The sequence below is a fragment of the Salmo trutta genome, chromosome 16, assembly GCF_901001165.1.
Source record: "Salmo trutta chromosome 16, fSalTru1.1, whole genome shotgun sequence".
Lineage (NCBI taxonomy): Eukaryota > Metazoa > Chordata > Actinopteri > Salmoniformes > Salmonidae > Salmo > Salmo trutta.
The window spans coordinates 20,080,450-20,097,685 of record NC_042972.1 but is presented as its reverse complement, the minus strand read 5'-3'; the positions used below and the strand labels follow the sequence as shown (position 1 = coordinate 20,097,685).

At 41.9% G+C, this 17,236-nt stretch overlaps 1 protein-coding gene across 1 annotated transcript; it reads left to right on the top strand.

The window, feature by feature from the left end:
- The first annotated feature begins 2,987 nt into the window (after positions 1–2,987).
- Positions 2,988–17,086, top strand: LOC115150263 (solute carrier family 25 member 34). Its single transcript, XM_029693372.1, has 6 exons — positions 2,988–3,332; positions 5,337–6,403; positions 8,784–8,849; positions 10,128–10,280; positions 15,516–15,650; positions 15,883–17,086. Exons 2-6 carry the CDS (start codon positions 5,879–5,881, stop codon positions 16,063–16,065), a joined length of 1,062 nt encoding a protein of 353 aa, XP_029549232.1. The 5' UTR covers positions 2,988–3,332; positions 5,337–5,878; the 3' UTR covers positions 16,066–17,086.
- Positions 17,087–17,236: the final 150 nt, after the last annotated feature.

Sequence of the window (17,236 nt, the reverse complement as noted above, 5' to 3'; positions counted from 1 at the left end):
ATATGTTGTTCGTATATATACGGTCTCATTGTGACCACGCAGGGCAGACAGAGAAGAGAACGTCACATCCTTTGTTCTCCCTTATATACTCTGACAGAGATAGTTCCCGCTCATTGCTGGCCTGTCAGAGCGAGGATGAGCGTGGTTTAAACTTACTCATCCTATCGCTGGCATGCAGGCTGGTCCCATCCTCGTGATGCACTTCCTGTCGCCGGGTGTAGTTCTTGTCTTCAGCAGTTGACTTATCCGTAGTTTATTTTCTTAATATTGTAGCATAGCTTCCTCGGTATATTATATAGGTTATGCAAACAAATAGCCAGTTCAACCCTAACAAGTGTCAAATCTCTGTAGTCTTCACTACAACTTAAATCATCACGGTATACATCACACTAAAACAAATGAAATACCTACATGCAAAAAGTTGTGGTCAGTCAGACAATCCAATCCGCCAACAGATCTCCAGCTGGGAAAGGCCACGAAGAAACAGAGGAGACCAACGTAGATCAGTAGTCAAACAATAGACATAAGTAGATCCTGCGACACGGCTACAGTACACACTTTTTTACTACAAACAAAATAAACTGTCTCTTAACAAACTTCCAAGCTGAGGGTAGAACACTTCCTCTCTCACCCCACTTTTGCGCAGCTGGTGCTGGCTATTTAACAGGGAATTAAAGGGAGAGCGACCTTTTGGAAGGAGAAGCACTGAGGCGGTTCAGACAAATTCAGGGCGGTCATAACACGACTGACAGGAATGACTCCTGGGTCAATTTCCTGATATTTAGGCCCAAAACAAAGGATGGGACGTTCTGATGGAACACTATTTACTGCACTAGCTAAAGTCTAGGCCTCTAGTGGCCCCTGCGGTTATAGCCGAATCAAATGAATGGGTATGGGAAACACGAAAAACTAACGTGTTGCCATTAAAAGAGCCCTTGGCAAGAATGTAGTAATTTTGAAACTAAAGCTACGTTCTAAAAGAGACAGCTTGATTACAGTACAATGACTGCTAAACCATCTATTACAGCATTTCCCAATTGTCAAGGTCATTCCCACATGAAAAAATACTACAGTTGACTATAGAATACTACAGTACTTACTATAGAATTCTGTACTACAGTATACTGTAGAATACTACACTGCACACTATAGGATCGCTCAATCATGTGTAGCACTTATAGAATGTTTTAGTATGCTGTAGAATACTATGGTAAATACTACAGTATTATCCAAAGATTTGTTTTTAAATATTATAGTAATGTCGTCAAAAACACTACACTTTTTAACTATAGTAAATATTGCAGTATTTAATTTGTATATACCCTGCCCATTCACTCCCCCATATCCCAATTTGTGCCACCTACATGCCATGTATAAATAATGCGTTCCATACAGATTATAGAAAATAAACATTGTCAATAGAGAAATACAGAAAACAATATATACCAGAAATTCGACATCAGTAGACCATCCCCTCACCCGCTCTGTTACTATTGAAGAAATTAAGACGAAAAACAAAGCACCTGGGGAAGACAACATTGACAGCACACTCATCAAACAAGCACCTGATGAATACCTGCACCTCCTTTCTAACCTCTTCACCACATGTCTCATGGAAGGCTATTTTCCCTACCTTGGAAATCTGCAGTTGTCACAATGATTCACAAACCTGGTAAAGATCCATACAACGTCACCAGTTATAGACCAATCAGCCTCCTCAGTCATGTCGGGAAGCTGTGTGAGAGAGTACTCACCCAAAGACTGAGCAGCCACACTGAGGAAATGGGCCTCCTTGGAATCCACCAAGCTATCTTTAAAAAACAAGATCAACTACCGATAACATTCTAAGACTGTATAAAAATATATCTTTTTTTACAAAATACAAAAGTACAAAAAATGTGTGTGTATATACAAGTGTGTGTATATAGGTGGATGCATTCCTTAGCCCCACCCCCCTCTCCCGGCGCATGGCTGTGAGCTGTAATTTTAATGAAGTCGATTTTAAACACAATAAACTTATGTTGGGAAAGGAAAATCTAGATAAACTAATCTATGCCTGTTCTAATAAAACCTTAGTGCACTTAGACTCGGGGATGCCTTGCTTGACCACACCCTCCTTCCTTGCTCCTGGCCTGCCCTGCCTCTTCCACCAATTCATTGAGCTGCCCAATCAGGTCTATTGCCTATTGTCGCTATAGAAAAGAGCAGACGCTGTGAACTATTGTTCAGACCCCAGTCATACCTACTTGCTCTTTTAGTATTTCTCCAGTAGGTTTCCTCAAGGAGAAAGACTCCACTTTATTTCAATGATAATAAAACAGAAACACTATAGTAAATACTACAGTAATGTCTGCAAACAAACTACAGTAAATACTACAGTCTGCAATAACATGACAGTAAATACTACAGTGTACTACAGTCTGCAAAAACCTTACAGTAAATACTACAGTATACTACAGTCTGCAAAAGCACTACATTAATTACTATAGTATATACTACAGTTTTCTTTTACTGCAGTACTTATACTATAGTTTACTGTAAATACTAAAGTATTCACTTTAGTGTTTTTGCGGACTTTAGTTTGGAAAACACTACAGTGAATACTACAGTAAAGTCAGTAAAACACTGGTCAGTACTATAGTATCTATACCATAGTATACTATAGTATTTTTCATGTTGGATGTTGTAATTTGTTCATGAAGAAATAATTTTATCACCTAATAAAAAGCATAAGCTTGCGGACACAAAAAAGTTGGTAGAGTTGCCGGCTAATGGCGAGTAAACTATATACAAGCTCCCAGTAATGTATTGGGTAAACCAGTTTTTTACCAACCATAATTGCCTACCACCATGACTATGATATAATACCAGCCTAACTTTAATTAGGGACCGAGTGTAGTAGCCTATAAATGTGTCACTTCTTTTGTTGTGGTTCGCAGATGAACCTGTTTTTCCTTAGCACAGGATTAGGAATCCTACTAGACAAATATCTAAACCACAGTATCAGAAGCACAGCAGTGGTCAATATGCTTTCCCCCTTTTTCCTGTGTGACACACTTCCACTCCACCCCCTCTCTCATAACTATAACCCTTTACCCAGAGAGAATCAATAGGACCAAGGCAGGGGACAGAGCTGAGCTTTCGATTGGAACAGAGCTTTTGAACAAAGCAGGGGATGTGGTGAGGTGTCGGACAGGGTTGTCTGGATTGGTTCTGGCCTAAGGCAGTAGGAGGAGACTTTCACAATGAATGGGAGTGCTGGAAACATGTTAACTGAAGTTGTCTGGCTGTGCAGGGAGGGGAAGCAGAGAGAGGAAAGGAACACAACAACAGTAAGATCTGCTTCATTTGCTATCAGAAATGTAGACATTTGTAGATATGTGCAGATTATGCAGAGTCACTCTGGGGATCAGACTTCAGTGTCTTAAGTGCTAGATTTATAACTTGTGGGCCCTCCTTACGTCCGTAATTGTAGAGTTAGTATATTTATGTGTGTGCTGTTATCGGAAGTTAATGTGTATTTTTCTTTGTACAATAAGCTGTAAAGTGACTAAACTGTAGAGGTGGAAAATATGAGTGTTATGTGACTGAGTTTTGTTGAGAAGAAATGTAGTGTCAGCTGTCCTCTTTCCTCACTTTCCTGTTACATATTATTTAAAGAAAGGGAACCAAAGAAGCAACCAAAGCAAGACATGTAGTTCTTCCTCATAACTCCTCTTTCCAACTCATAACTCCTCATAACTCCTCATAGCTCCTCTTTCCAAACTCATAACTCCTCATAACTCCTCATAGCTCCTCATAACTCCTCATAACTCCTCATAGCTCCTCTTTCCAACTCATAACTCCTCATAACTCCTCATAGCTCCTCTTTCCAACTCATAACTCCTCATAACTCCTCATAGCTCCTCTTTCCAACTCATAACTCCTCATAACTCCTCATAGCTCCTCATAACTCCTCATAACTCCTCATAGCTCCTCTTTCCAACTCATAACTCCTCATAACTCCTCATAGCTCCTCTTTCCAACTCATAACTCCTCATAACTCCTCATAGCTCCTCTTTCCAACTCATAACTCCTCATAACACCTCTACATAACTCCTCATAACTCCTCATAGCTCCTCTTTCCAACTCATAACTCCTCATAACACCTCTACATAACTCCTCATAACTCCTCATAACTCCTCTTTCCAACTCATAACTCCTCATAACTCCTCATAACTCCTCTTTCCAACTCATAACTCCTCATAACTCCTCTTTCCAACTCATAACTCCTCATAACTCCTCTTTCCAACTCATAACTCCTCATAACACCTCTACATAACTCCTCATAGCTCCTCTTTCCAACTCATAACTCCTCATAACACCTCAAACTCCTTTTTTCCACCTCATAACTCCTCATAACTCCTCTTTCCAACTCATAACTCCTCATAACACCTCTACATAACTCCTCATAACACCTCTACATAACTCCTCATAACACCTCTACATAACTCCTCATAACTCCTCATAACACCTCTACATAACTCCTCATAACTCCTCTACATAACTCCTCATAACTCCTCTTTCCAACTCATAACTCCTCATAACACCTCTACATAACTCCTCATAACACCTCTACATAACTCCTCATAACACCTCTACATAACTCCTCATAACACCTCTACATAACTCCTCATAACTCCTCATAACACCTCTACATAAATCCTCATAACTCCTCTTTCCAACTCATAACTCCTCATAACACCTCTACATAACTCCTCATAACACCTCTACATAACTCCTCATAACACCTCTACATAACTCCTCATAACTCCTGATAAGTTCCTTCATTATTTTACAGGCTCTGCTGTCTCTCAAGTTGGGCCAGATCTCTTGGCTGGACTTCCTCAATGATCATTGCACATATAGACATGTTAGCTCAGTGAACAAACACAATCCTTTAACCCATGAGTCTAAGCCCTGTCTAAGCCTGGGGGGTTCTACTAAGCTATATGGAATTATTTTAAGAAGGTCATACCAAGGATCATTTAGCTATTTGATTTAGAATTTTAAGAACCCTTGAAGTGTCAAAAAAAAATATACAAATATTTTTTGATCTTACTGCTATTAGCCCATACAAATGCATTGAATAACAGATTCACTACATGGAACAACAGATAGTCCACCCAAAAATCAAAAGGAAGTTTGTTCTTAAGTGTCTGCCTTATATCTGTGAGATGTAAGAAACAGGAAACATTATTATTATATATATTGTTTTACATGTATTTAACCACTTATTTTTTGGGCACTAAACAGTCTCCTTATATACTTCCATTCATTTGTTCAACTGGTACCAGGGGATGTTCAGAGGAGTCTTGTGAGGCCTGTGGGTCTCCTAGAGGAAAACAACCAACATGTACGTGTTCTTGAGAGGCTCTGCTGTCTCTCAAGTTGGACCAGATCTCTTGGCTGAACTTCCTCAATGATCATTGCACATGTAGACATGTTAGCTCAGTGAACAAACACAATCCTTTAACCCAATTCATCAATGTTTTCAAGAACATTGAGGACCTCAAGATGTAACTATACTTATGGACAGACTGGCATGAGGCATCTAAGACCATCATCCCAGAAACACTGAGCACCAATGGCAGAGGAGCACAGTAACAGGAGCACAGTTCACATGTGACGTCATATCAGGCAGTAATCACGGACTTCTTATCATACCAGTCACCGTCAGCCGTACAGTTCTGACCTCTGTTTCCAAGATTTCATGATCACATGCACCATACCCAGTAGTACACTCCATACCCTCTCACCCATCTGGAAGCCCTGACATAGCCTGGGCAGTGGGTAGACTCATCACCCAGGACACAATTGGACACTCCGCACTTCAGAGATGACCGGTACCCAGCTTCTAAACTACCCTGCCACAGACTCTCCCTTCAGGTCTCCCAACTCCCACTCTATTCAGCTCCATTCAGTTGCCATGACATCCCCAATCCCCCCTCTTTCCCGGGCCGCCACGGTCACCTCGCCGCAGCTCCCTCTGGCCCTGTGGCCCCCGCTGGACTTTGCCTTGGGTGCGTTGTCGTGTTGCGGGGCCTGTGTGTTCACTAACCCCCTGGAGGTGGTGAAGACGCGACTGCAGCTGCAGGGAGAGCTGCGGGCGCGGGGGACCTACCAGCGGCACTACCGCGGGGTGGTCCAGGCCCTATGGGTGGTGGGTAGGACAGACGGGCTCCGCGGGCTGCAGAAGGGACTCTTGGCTGGGCTGTTGTACCAGGGTTTGATGAACGGTGTGAGGCTGGGCTTCTACTCCTACTGTGATGCCGTGGGGGTCACTGCAGCCCCAGGAGGGAGTCTGATGTCAGGAGCCATCGCCGGGGCTCTGGGGGCCATCATCGCCTCTCCTGCCTATCTGGTGAGTAGCATGTTGGTTTTGTTGTTTCTCTCGTAGTCAATAGCTTTGTAAAAGGTAAAGCGGTATTGAAGGCACTTGGGGTCATAATGTACATACATAACATATATAGCATCTACAGTATTTACAGTGTGACGTCCCTCCCACTCTGTCTGCTGGGATCTCCTGTTTGGTGGTCTGCTTGTTGCAGGAGGCCAGTGGGCAGAGCTGGGAGGATCGTCAGCTGATGTGGCGCACCTGGGCAGGCTTGGTCTGCAGGCTATAAAGGGAGGCCACATCAGCCAACACTCTCTCTCTTCCCTGACTGGCAGGCTGGTTTCCACCACCTTATGGTTTTTTTGGTCTGTTTTCACCATATAACAACCTCTCCACTCATCCACACTGCATACACTACTGATCCTACAGACGTCCACAGCTTGTGTTACATTGTTGTATTTATTATTATTTAGTTTAATACATGTATTCCTTTATACATTTAAGTCATGCGGGGTCTCCCTTTGTTGTTACCAAATATGAGCCAGGTCGTAACAACAGTATTTACCCTATATTGTAAAAATTGATAAACAACAGCAAATCAGCTCAAATTGATTTTAATTTAGGAAATCTCTTCCAAAGTTTTCCCACAGAATAGAGAGATATACTGTATGTTATCATATACAAACGTAAGCAACGTTTGAATTGATTATGTTTTAATCAAATGTTATATCTGTTTGGGCTTCTTGCCGTCAATTTGCAGTCTATAAATTATTTGTAATTATGTTATGGCCCCCTTACCATCCGCTCAAGAAAAAATCGTCCCGCGGCTGAATCTAGTTGATGATCCCTGTGTTAAGGACAGACGCTGGGAGACGAGAAGCAAGTACAGGGAGTGAATATATAATAAATAACTGACATGAAACAGAACACGGACAGCGTCTGCACAGGGGAAAACAAATCGACATTAATGCTGACACTGAGAACAAACTGAGGACAGACAGATATAGAGGGGCAAACAACAAAGTGAAGGAGTCCAGGTGAGTCTAATGAGCGCTGATGCGCGTAATGATGATGACAGGTGTGTGGAATGATTACGTTCCAGAGAGGCGTTCGAGGGCGCCAGAGAGGGTGAGCTGGAGCAGGCGTGACACCCTGCCCTACAGTATGTGCCCCAATTTCACAACAAAGGCTTTTTGAGCACTCAGTGCATCATACCTTATGGAGTATAATCATAAGTGTCATAAATATTGCACCAACCACGTTCCCTGTTATGAGAACCTGGGGCATTTGTGCAGGTACTGTAAATACAATTATAAACTGGGTGGTTCGAGCCCTGAATGCTGATTGGTTGACAACCATGATATATCAGACCGTATACCACGGGTATGACAAAACATGTATTTTTACTGCTCTAATTATGCTGGTAACCAGTTTATAATAGCAATGAGGTACCTCGGGGGTTTGTGGTATATGGCAAATATACCACGGCTAAGGGTTGTGTCCAGGCACTCCGCGTAAGAACAGCCCTAAGCCGTGGCATATACCACACCCTCTTGTGCATTATTGCTTAAATCTATCAAGTCAGCCAGCTCAGCGTGTTACGCATCATGTTATGTTCAGGGATGCGATTGTTACTGTGTGAAGGGCAGTGGCTTCTACAGTGGCTGTGTATTTCCCCATGCGTTCAGGCAGTTGCCCCTCACTTGTATAATTTCCTTATAATAACCCATATAATAACCCAAGGTGGCCCTCATATACTCATGCTACTGTTGTTGTTGTCTTGGCTGCATCTGTTGCTCAATACATCAATGTAGCCGCATAATCTCTTCAGCATTCTGAAAACACTATACATATAGATATGTTTCTGAGTATCTGGGTCACTAAATATACCTGGCATGTATCCACTTCCAAGCACTACCCAAAATACTTCCCAGCACTCCCTCCTGTCCTTTTTGGCAGTGTATGAAGGTAAGCGAGACAGAATGATAGAAAGAGATTTCTGATTGCACCCGGTATGTGAGAAAGAGCAGGGAGGGCTCGGCCTCCGGAATATGTGTGCATGTATACTGTGGGAGCCAAACTCATCTCAATAACCTAAGTAACGGACATTGAGAGAGAGAGCGAGAAAGTGAGAGAGCGAGAGAGAGATGAACAGTGAGGACAGACAGATGTGAAATTGAGGTCATGGACATCCTGAAGGGGTGTGTGTGCAGAGTGCTGAAAAGCGTGTACATGTTGTGTAACTAATACCAGGTGTAACCACTGAACAGTGGGTCTCTATTTATTGACAGGGTTGTGCTTCTTTAATTATAGGGTGATGTACTGCAGAGGCTCTCTTTGCAATGCTGTGTATGTCAAATGTGTATTCAATACATTGAAGAATCTATGTCTTATTTTTCCTCCACAGGTGAAGACACATCTGCAGGCCCAGACAGTTGAGGCCATCGCAGTGGGTCACCAGCACAACCATCAGGTGAGGGGTGTATGCGTGTGTGTACATGTGTATCACATGTGGATGCAGGACATCTGTTCCCTGTGTTCAAGACCTGCCAATAATTTTTTGGGGTATTTTACCCTTTTTCTCCCCACTTTTGATCTTGTCTCATCGCTGCAACTCCCCAACGGGCTCGGGAGACGAAGGTCGAGTCATGTGTCCTCCGAAACATGACGTGCCAAACTGCGCTTCTTAACACCCGCACGCTTAACCCGGAAGCCAGCCGTACTAATGTGTCAGAGGAAACACCGTTCACCTGACTACCGAGGTCAGCCTGCAGGTGCCCGGGCCGCCACAAGGAGTCGCTAAAGCGCGATGAGCCAAGTAAAGCCCCCCAACCAAACCCTCCCCTAACCGGGACAACGCTGGGCCAATTGTGCAACCACCCTATGGGACTCCCGATCACGGCTGGTTGTGATACAGCCCACTATCGAACCCGAGTCTGTAGTGATGCCTCTAGCACTGCGATGCAATGCCTTAGACCGCTGCGCCACTAAGGATGCCCCATGCCAATACATTTTTAATGATGGCTCTGATATTGCAAAAATACTGTATTAACACCCTTTCAGTTTCAGAGGTAGGGACAAACATGCTTTATCTTGTCTTGGTACTCCTCTCACACTTACAATAAAACAGCGTTTCCCAAACTTGGTCCTTGGGACCCAAGGGGTGCACGTTTTGGTTTTTGCCTTAACACTACACAGCTGATTCAAATGACCAAAGCTTGATGATTAGTTGATTATTTGAATCAGCTGTGTAGTGCTAGGGCAGAAACCAAAACGTGCACCTCTTGGGGTCCCAAGGACCCTGCAGTGAAGCACAAGGCAATGTATAGATCTAAGGTATGCAGGTTTTCTACAGTAAAGTCAACTGGTACAATATCCCTTTGTGTGTGCCATATGCTGAAGCAATCCAATAGCCTGACACACTATCATTTGTGGGCAAAATGTCCACAAGTGATGTAAGTGCAGAGTTCATAACTTAATAGTAGAAAAATGTCCATACTTCAGAGAGGGATTTCCATTTGAAAACACTTTCACATTCAACAGCGAGAAGCACTAGGCTATATATGGTAGCCTACACATGTGGTTCGACACTTCCAACTTTTCTCACTCAAAATGAATCTGTCTTCTTGTGAATTTGCTTTACAAGCCAGTTGCCTCTAGCTACAGTTTACTAGAGCATACCTCTCCACACCTTGTGGTAAATAGAAGCAAAGCACTTTAACTGATGGAGGATCCCCTTTCCCTCCCTCAGGGGGTGATGAGTGCCTTCGCCAATATCTACTGGCGGGAGGGCATGGCGGGGCTGTGGAGGGGTGTGAACGGGGCTGTGCCTCGAGTCATGGTGGGATCTGCCACCCAACTGGCCACCTTCAGCTCCACCAAAGAATGGGTGGCACGCCTGCAGGTAACTATAGAAACCATGTATCGCACTCCCAGACTGTGTTGCCTATTGCGTTACAAGCCAGGTGTCACACATGCAGATGACAATTATAGTACAGTACCAGCAGATAAGGATGGTGTATATAGATTAGGGTTGTCTGTTATTGTTATGCAAAATACTGCCGGTCTCACGGTAATTGGCTGTTAATTAACATAAACATGTTTAGCATCTCCAGGCCTCCACTCATACAAGCTGCATACAAACCGCTGATGCACTCCTTTGGAACATCTACATTGAAAAAAGTATAATAAATCAATTTAATATACACCATCACAATAAATCCATTATTTATTTTAGTCATGTCTAAATAAACATTATGATATGAAGAAAATGTATTTCCGAACAGAATATAAGTTGGCCTACTGTATGTTATCTGGCTATGCTTCATGCCATAGGCTGTAGGCTTGTTCATTTAGCTGACAAGATATGCGTATAAATCCCATGCCATTATTTTATATTATATGATTTTAGAGTAAGAAGAATATAATTGAACTTAGCTGAATAAAATAGAAAGGATATTTTTGCAACTCTGGGGCGAGTGCGCATATGAAGTGGCTATGTTGAATGTACAAGTGATCATTTGAAACAAGTCCTATAGGGTAATAGCGGGTAACTGGACATCAGTGCACTCAACAAAGCCTTACTGAGATCGCACTTCCAGATGCCCACAATAGAAAATATTCTACCAGAAATATGCAACGCAAAGGTATTCTCAGTACTCAATGTCAAAAATTGATATTGGCAAGTCAAACTTGAGCAGCTATCTAACAACTTTCTGGACACCTGTAGGCAGATATAGATGGCTGAGAATGGAATTTTGAATCAAGCCAGCAACTGAAGAATACCAGTGCAGACAGTGTGAAGCCCTACAGGGACTAAAAGGAGTGAGTGTGATCGCAGATGACATTCTACTCTATGGATGTGGTGACACACATGAAGAGGCGATGGCAGAAACCTTACAGCTTTCCTGCAGAGAGCAAGAGATGTCAACCTGAAGACTCTGGTTAAAGCTGCCTAGTGTGACATACATGGGCCATCTTCTCACCGCACAGGGCCTTCGCCCTGACCCAGAGAAAATAACAGCATTCAGAACATGGGTACACCGACCGACATCAAGTCACTACAGCGGCTGTTGGGGTTTGTGAACTATCTTGCAAAATTCATGCCCCATCTACCTGATGTGTGTGAGCCGCTCAGAAGTCTGACTGACAAGGACATTGAATGGACATGGCTACCACAGCATGACATAGCAGTTGAGTCTATCAAACAGTTAGTCACACAATACCCAGTGCTCAAATACTACGACCTGAATGATGAAGTTACACTGCAGTGTGATGCCAGTGAGACAGGTTTGGGCACAGCCTTCTACAGAAAGGACAACCTGTTGCTTTTGCCTCCAGAACATTGACTCAGACAGAACAAAGCTATGCACAGATTGAGAAAGAATATCTCTCCATTGTTTTTGCATGTAACAAGTTTGACCAGTATCTGCATGGCAGAGAGTTCATCACAATACACAGCAACCACAAACGGCTTGAAACAATCTTCAAGAAATTCCTACTCATAACTCCTCCTCGACTCAAACAGGAGTGCTATCTTAATTTTTTGATTAAAGAAAGATGTTATCAGATGTCGCCAAGCCAATAGATGGCGCTGCTGTTATCTGAGTGTGATACTATATAGTACTAGTGAGCCAAGTTAGGCATTACTTACTATGCACTGAATGGAGCTGTATGGATGCTACAGAGTGATGCTGAAGTAAAGACTTTCTAATCAACAATACCTAGCTCTTATATGGAATAAACACCATACAAAACAATATGTCAGATGAATGTGCTGGGGCAACTCGCCCCCCCCCCCCAAGTTAGCTAGTTTATGCTAACTTGCTCTAGCAACTTCACTAGCAGTAAATAATAGCCAGCTAGCTAGTTAGCATAAGCTGCAAGGAGTGCTAGCTAGCAACCTTACTACTAAGTCGTCTGAGGTAAAATACATAATATAGATGGCGTAACTTAATTGCAGTTAATCTTACTTTATAGCCTTTTAGCTATTTTACACAGCATTTAATGTAAAATAAAGAGAGCTTTTCAATTGACATCTCTCGCCCTGTTTTCAGTCACAGGTGGGGACTGAATTAGGTGTGAGCAGTGCAGGAGGTGGGCTCATGAGTTGTGCTCCAATTGTACTGGGGATAGCTTTATTTGTGACCTATGTACAAATTAGAATCTTGCAATAGCAGAGCATAAGAGTTGCCACATCAATGTTACACTGAATTAAGTTAAGTTATTGTTATTAAATGTTATATTCCAATGTTATATAATGTTATAAGTTATATTCCATTCCAATATTATATTTCAATTAATATTTTTTAAAACAACTATTGAAAATCTTTTGCTCCTGAATGTCATTTTAAAGACTGCTGGGATTTAAAATCTTGCATTATTCAAATAATATTTAGTGCAATTGTACATAATGAATTGTATGGAAAGGGAACAACAAAGAAGGAACAAATAAAATGAATGTGCAGGTGAGTTAAAGAGGGATAAATCTCCTCATAGTGCGGATATTAATGGTGACGTGCAACACCGTTCCCCTCCATATTTTATTTAAATAATTAAAATAAGACAACTAGAATTAGCTTTTACGTCTTACTTAATAAATAATTTCTAAATAAAACGGATGAAATTGATTTTAACACACGTGTGTGAAACCATATGCCATAATCTTCTACTGGGGTAATTGACACCTCCGGGGATTGTTAAGAAACGCCCCTTTTCTAAAAACAACATTCATGAAATAACAAAAAAAGTGTAAACTGTAGCCATTTATTTCCCTTTATAGTTTATTTACATAACTTTTGAATTATATAAACCTTAGAATGTCTCAGAAATCAAAACATATGTAATTTATTATTATTTGACCCTGCTGGTCATCTATGAACATTTGAACATCTTGGCCATGTTCTGTTATAATCTCCACCCGGTACAGCCAGAAGAGAACTGGCCACCCCTCATAGCCTGGTTCCTCTCTAGGTTTCTTCCTAGGTTCTGGCCTTTCTAGGGAGTTTTTCCTAGCCACCGTGCTTCTACACCTGCATTGCTTGCTGTTTGGGGTTTTAGGCTGGGTTTCTGTTCAGCACTTTGTGACATCAGCTGATGTAAGAAGGGCTTTATAAATACATTTGATTGATTGATTGATTGATTGATTGATTGATTGATTGATTGATTGATGAGCTGCATGATGCGACTATAGGCTATTGATGATTTGAGAAAGTCGTAAAAAATCTAGCACCCTGTTTAATGCCTCAGGCTTCACAGCCGTTCTCACATCAAGTGATCATATTTTCACCTATCAGACTATTCTCAATTTAATTTTGTCTTTACTAATATGTACAAGTAGTTTCGCTTTAGAGTGGCCCGTTATCAGATGGGCAGGAACAGTGGCAGGGGGAAAAAGACATGTCATTTGTATGCACTGGAATAGCGAATGGAGGCCGCGTGCCTTCCCGCTGGTCCGTTTTTCTGTGACGCCTGGTAGGCTACTACGGTTTTACTACTCTGGTGATTAAAATGATCAGCTGAGAAATAAATATAAGAACACTTATTTCACTCCACTCATCAACCACTATTTGCGGTGCATGGTCTCGCTGCGCGACAGGTGATATTCCGCCCAAACTCTGTATGTCATGGGATCTACAACCCTGTTCCTGCAGTGCTTCATTTGATAAACCAAGCGAAATCTGTTCGGAAACATTGATTGTATGCAAACATGTTTTCACAACGAAACATACTAAACTAAACTGCTGACAGCCCCACTGCTCGATAAAGCAATAAAGAAGAAAGAGGAGATGGAAACGCATGGTGTCATAGGGGTCGTTGAATGGAGACCAAGGCACAGCGTGTACAGTGCTCATTCTTTGATTTAATGAATACACTTAAACAAAACAACCAACAGTCCCGTCAGGTACTCTAGACTAAACGGAAACAACCACCCACAAAACCCCATGAAAAACAGGCTGCCTAAGTATGGCTTCCAATCAGACACAACGATAGACAGCTGCCTCTGATTGGAAACCATACCTGGCCACAACATAGAAAATGACAACATAGAATGAAACTCTAGACAACCCACATAGAAAACAGAAAACCCAAAACACATAGACGAAACATCCCCCTGTCAATCTACTACACGCCCTGACCAATCTACTAGGGAAAAATGACCTCATACCAGGGTCAGGACGTGACACATGGTGGTGAAATATTCTGTATAGCCACCCCATTAATTATGCAACTATAAAAAATGCCCTATTACTAGGCTATTCAAAATCAAATAAAAATGAATTATAATTGTAAGCTACCTGTAAGCCGCCCTGCACAATCAATGAACCAACAGCATCGCCTAGGCCTATACGTTCTCTCCAAGACTCATGGATATACATGTTGGAGTGTAGCATAAGGTAACCAGTCCATCCAGTATGGATAATAATACAGTCCACACTCAACGGCCATTACTCAAATTTGTTTAATTTTGGAGTAAGGCTAGACAAATTATGTACCAAAGACATCTTAAATCAGTTGTGTTTTATGTTTTCTGCCATGCGTAATATGCGGTAGGCTATGTATTGTATAAGGCACACTCATTTCATTTTTTTTTAATTGGGTTTATAAGTCTATGCATATGGATGTTTTGAATGAAAGCTCTGTCCATTTCGTTGATAGGCTTTGAAACAACATCCACAACGACCATATTTTACACTGTTTCAACCTGCTGTTGAACTTCTTTCTTCAAATTGATCATCACAGTGAGGGGAGTTTTAAAAGCAAGATACTGTTTTGATGATGTGTTTGAAGTGATTTTCGATTGCATGTGCATTGATGTCAGAGTGGTTAGAGGGAAAGTAGAGCCCTGAGTACCAGGCCATTAGCGACCTGGTGGTCATTAGCAAGTTGGGTACTACCAAAGCATGTCCAGAGTGCTAAAAGGAGACTACCGTGACTCAATGGCCACGTGGAATTTTACTGCAGTCATGACTCATGGCTGCCGGTGTGGCCATAACACAGTGACCAGTCCTAATCTAGAACGATTGATTGTTTCTGAGTTGATTGTTCTTTTACAAGGTACATATGATACAAGAAGCCAACAAGATAGGAATAATCTGGCACCCCTACTGTTAGTTTATTTCTCTGTGTGTCTTTGTAGTGGTACAGTCCAAATAGCTGGCTGGTTGCCTTGACAGCTGCCTGTATCAGTGGAGTCGCAGTGACAATCACCATGACCCCGTTTGATGTCATCAGCACCCGCCTCTACAACCAGCCAGTGGATGAGCATCATAGTGTGAGCCTTTTTTCAATATCTTGTTGTCTGTCACCCATCATTATTGGCATTGCCCAATTCACCCTGATATTCCCTGGCCTCTCTTGGCTTCTAAGTACCTTGCATTCTCCATATACTGTACACCCCTAGCTCTTAGCTGTTCAACTCAAATATATATAAATATCTACACTGTAACTATCTATAGCTGTTGAACTCACAGTTTTATCCTCTGCCTCTCTTGCCTGTCTGTTAGGGTCGTCTGTACCAGGGCTTCTCAGACTGTCTGGTGAAGGTGTGTCGGACCGAAGGTCTGCTGGGGCTTTATAAAGGCATGGGCCCTGTATTCTTCCGCCTGTGCCCTCACACCATTCTCAGCATGCTCTTCTGGGACCTGATGAGACAGAGAGCCTTCCAGGATGTCCAGAACCAGAGCTGAAGAGAAGAGGATATTCAGCCAATCCTGGATGACAATGGAAGTTGAATTTAAAAAATAATGATTAATTACTAAACCCAACAGGTTTCGGTCTGTTGCCTTCGTCAGAGCCAGATCTGAGACAGAGGGCCTCATACTGTACATGGACAGAGTTGAGGTTTAATAATTGACAGGTCCATTGGTGGAGAGGAGAGACATTGAGGAGTAGACACTCTTGCACTCACTCAGTGGTTGACAGGAAGGATACATAATGGCTTGACATACATCACTTAACTTGACTTAAACAACTTGATCCATCTCCGGTTTATTTTACTGACACTGCAGGTTGCTGGACAGTGATGTTGAAGGAGGATATGGAAGATGAGGCTCACTCCATGCCTTAAAGGGGCAATCTGCAGTTGCTATATACATTTCTGGACTTATACATAAATTATACGTATCCACTGATTCTTAAAGAATATAACTTAGAATTTCTTCATGAGCTTAGTTCAAATGGAATACTCCATCAGAACCCAAAATATAAGCTTGTTTTACTCCAGTGTTTGTAAACAAAGTGTAAATGTAAATAAACACTATATATCCTCAAAACATGGTTACAACTATAATTTTGATATGATGGATGGTCAGTCCTTCTGTCTATGAATTTAAGAGTGGGTTCATTTCTCCAGCCACATCCCTCCACTTTGACCAAAACAGGAATCGGGAGGTCTGTTTCATTTTTGTATGGATTCAACTGCTGATCGCTGCTTTAAGGTCAAAAGTCAAACTGTGCACAAGACGAAGGTTGGTCAGATCAACAATTCTGTGTAATATGTGCCTTTTATTCTAGGTTAGTGACCTGGATCATTTTGAGGCAACAGTTTTACTGATATGTTTGTCGTTTCCATGTAATGTGTGAAAATAAAAATGCTTTGACTTGTGCATGTCTGAAGATGAGAAAAATGTGAGATCATTTGAACTAACTGAAGTATATGTATAATTGTTATATTGAATTGCTATTAATAAAGACCATTCTACTTTAAAATTGGAATACACATCTGTTTTAACATTCATAGACCCCATTGACGGCACAGATGAGTACCCCAGCCTAGCTTCTGAGAATGCATTTCTTAAAGACAACAGCCTAATCGAGCAGATTCCCTTGATGCGATTTCAGACAATCATCAATATTTAG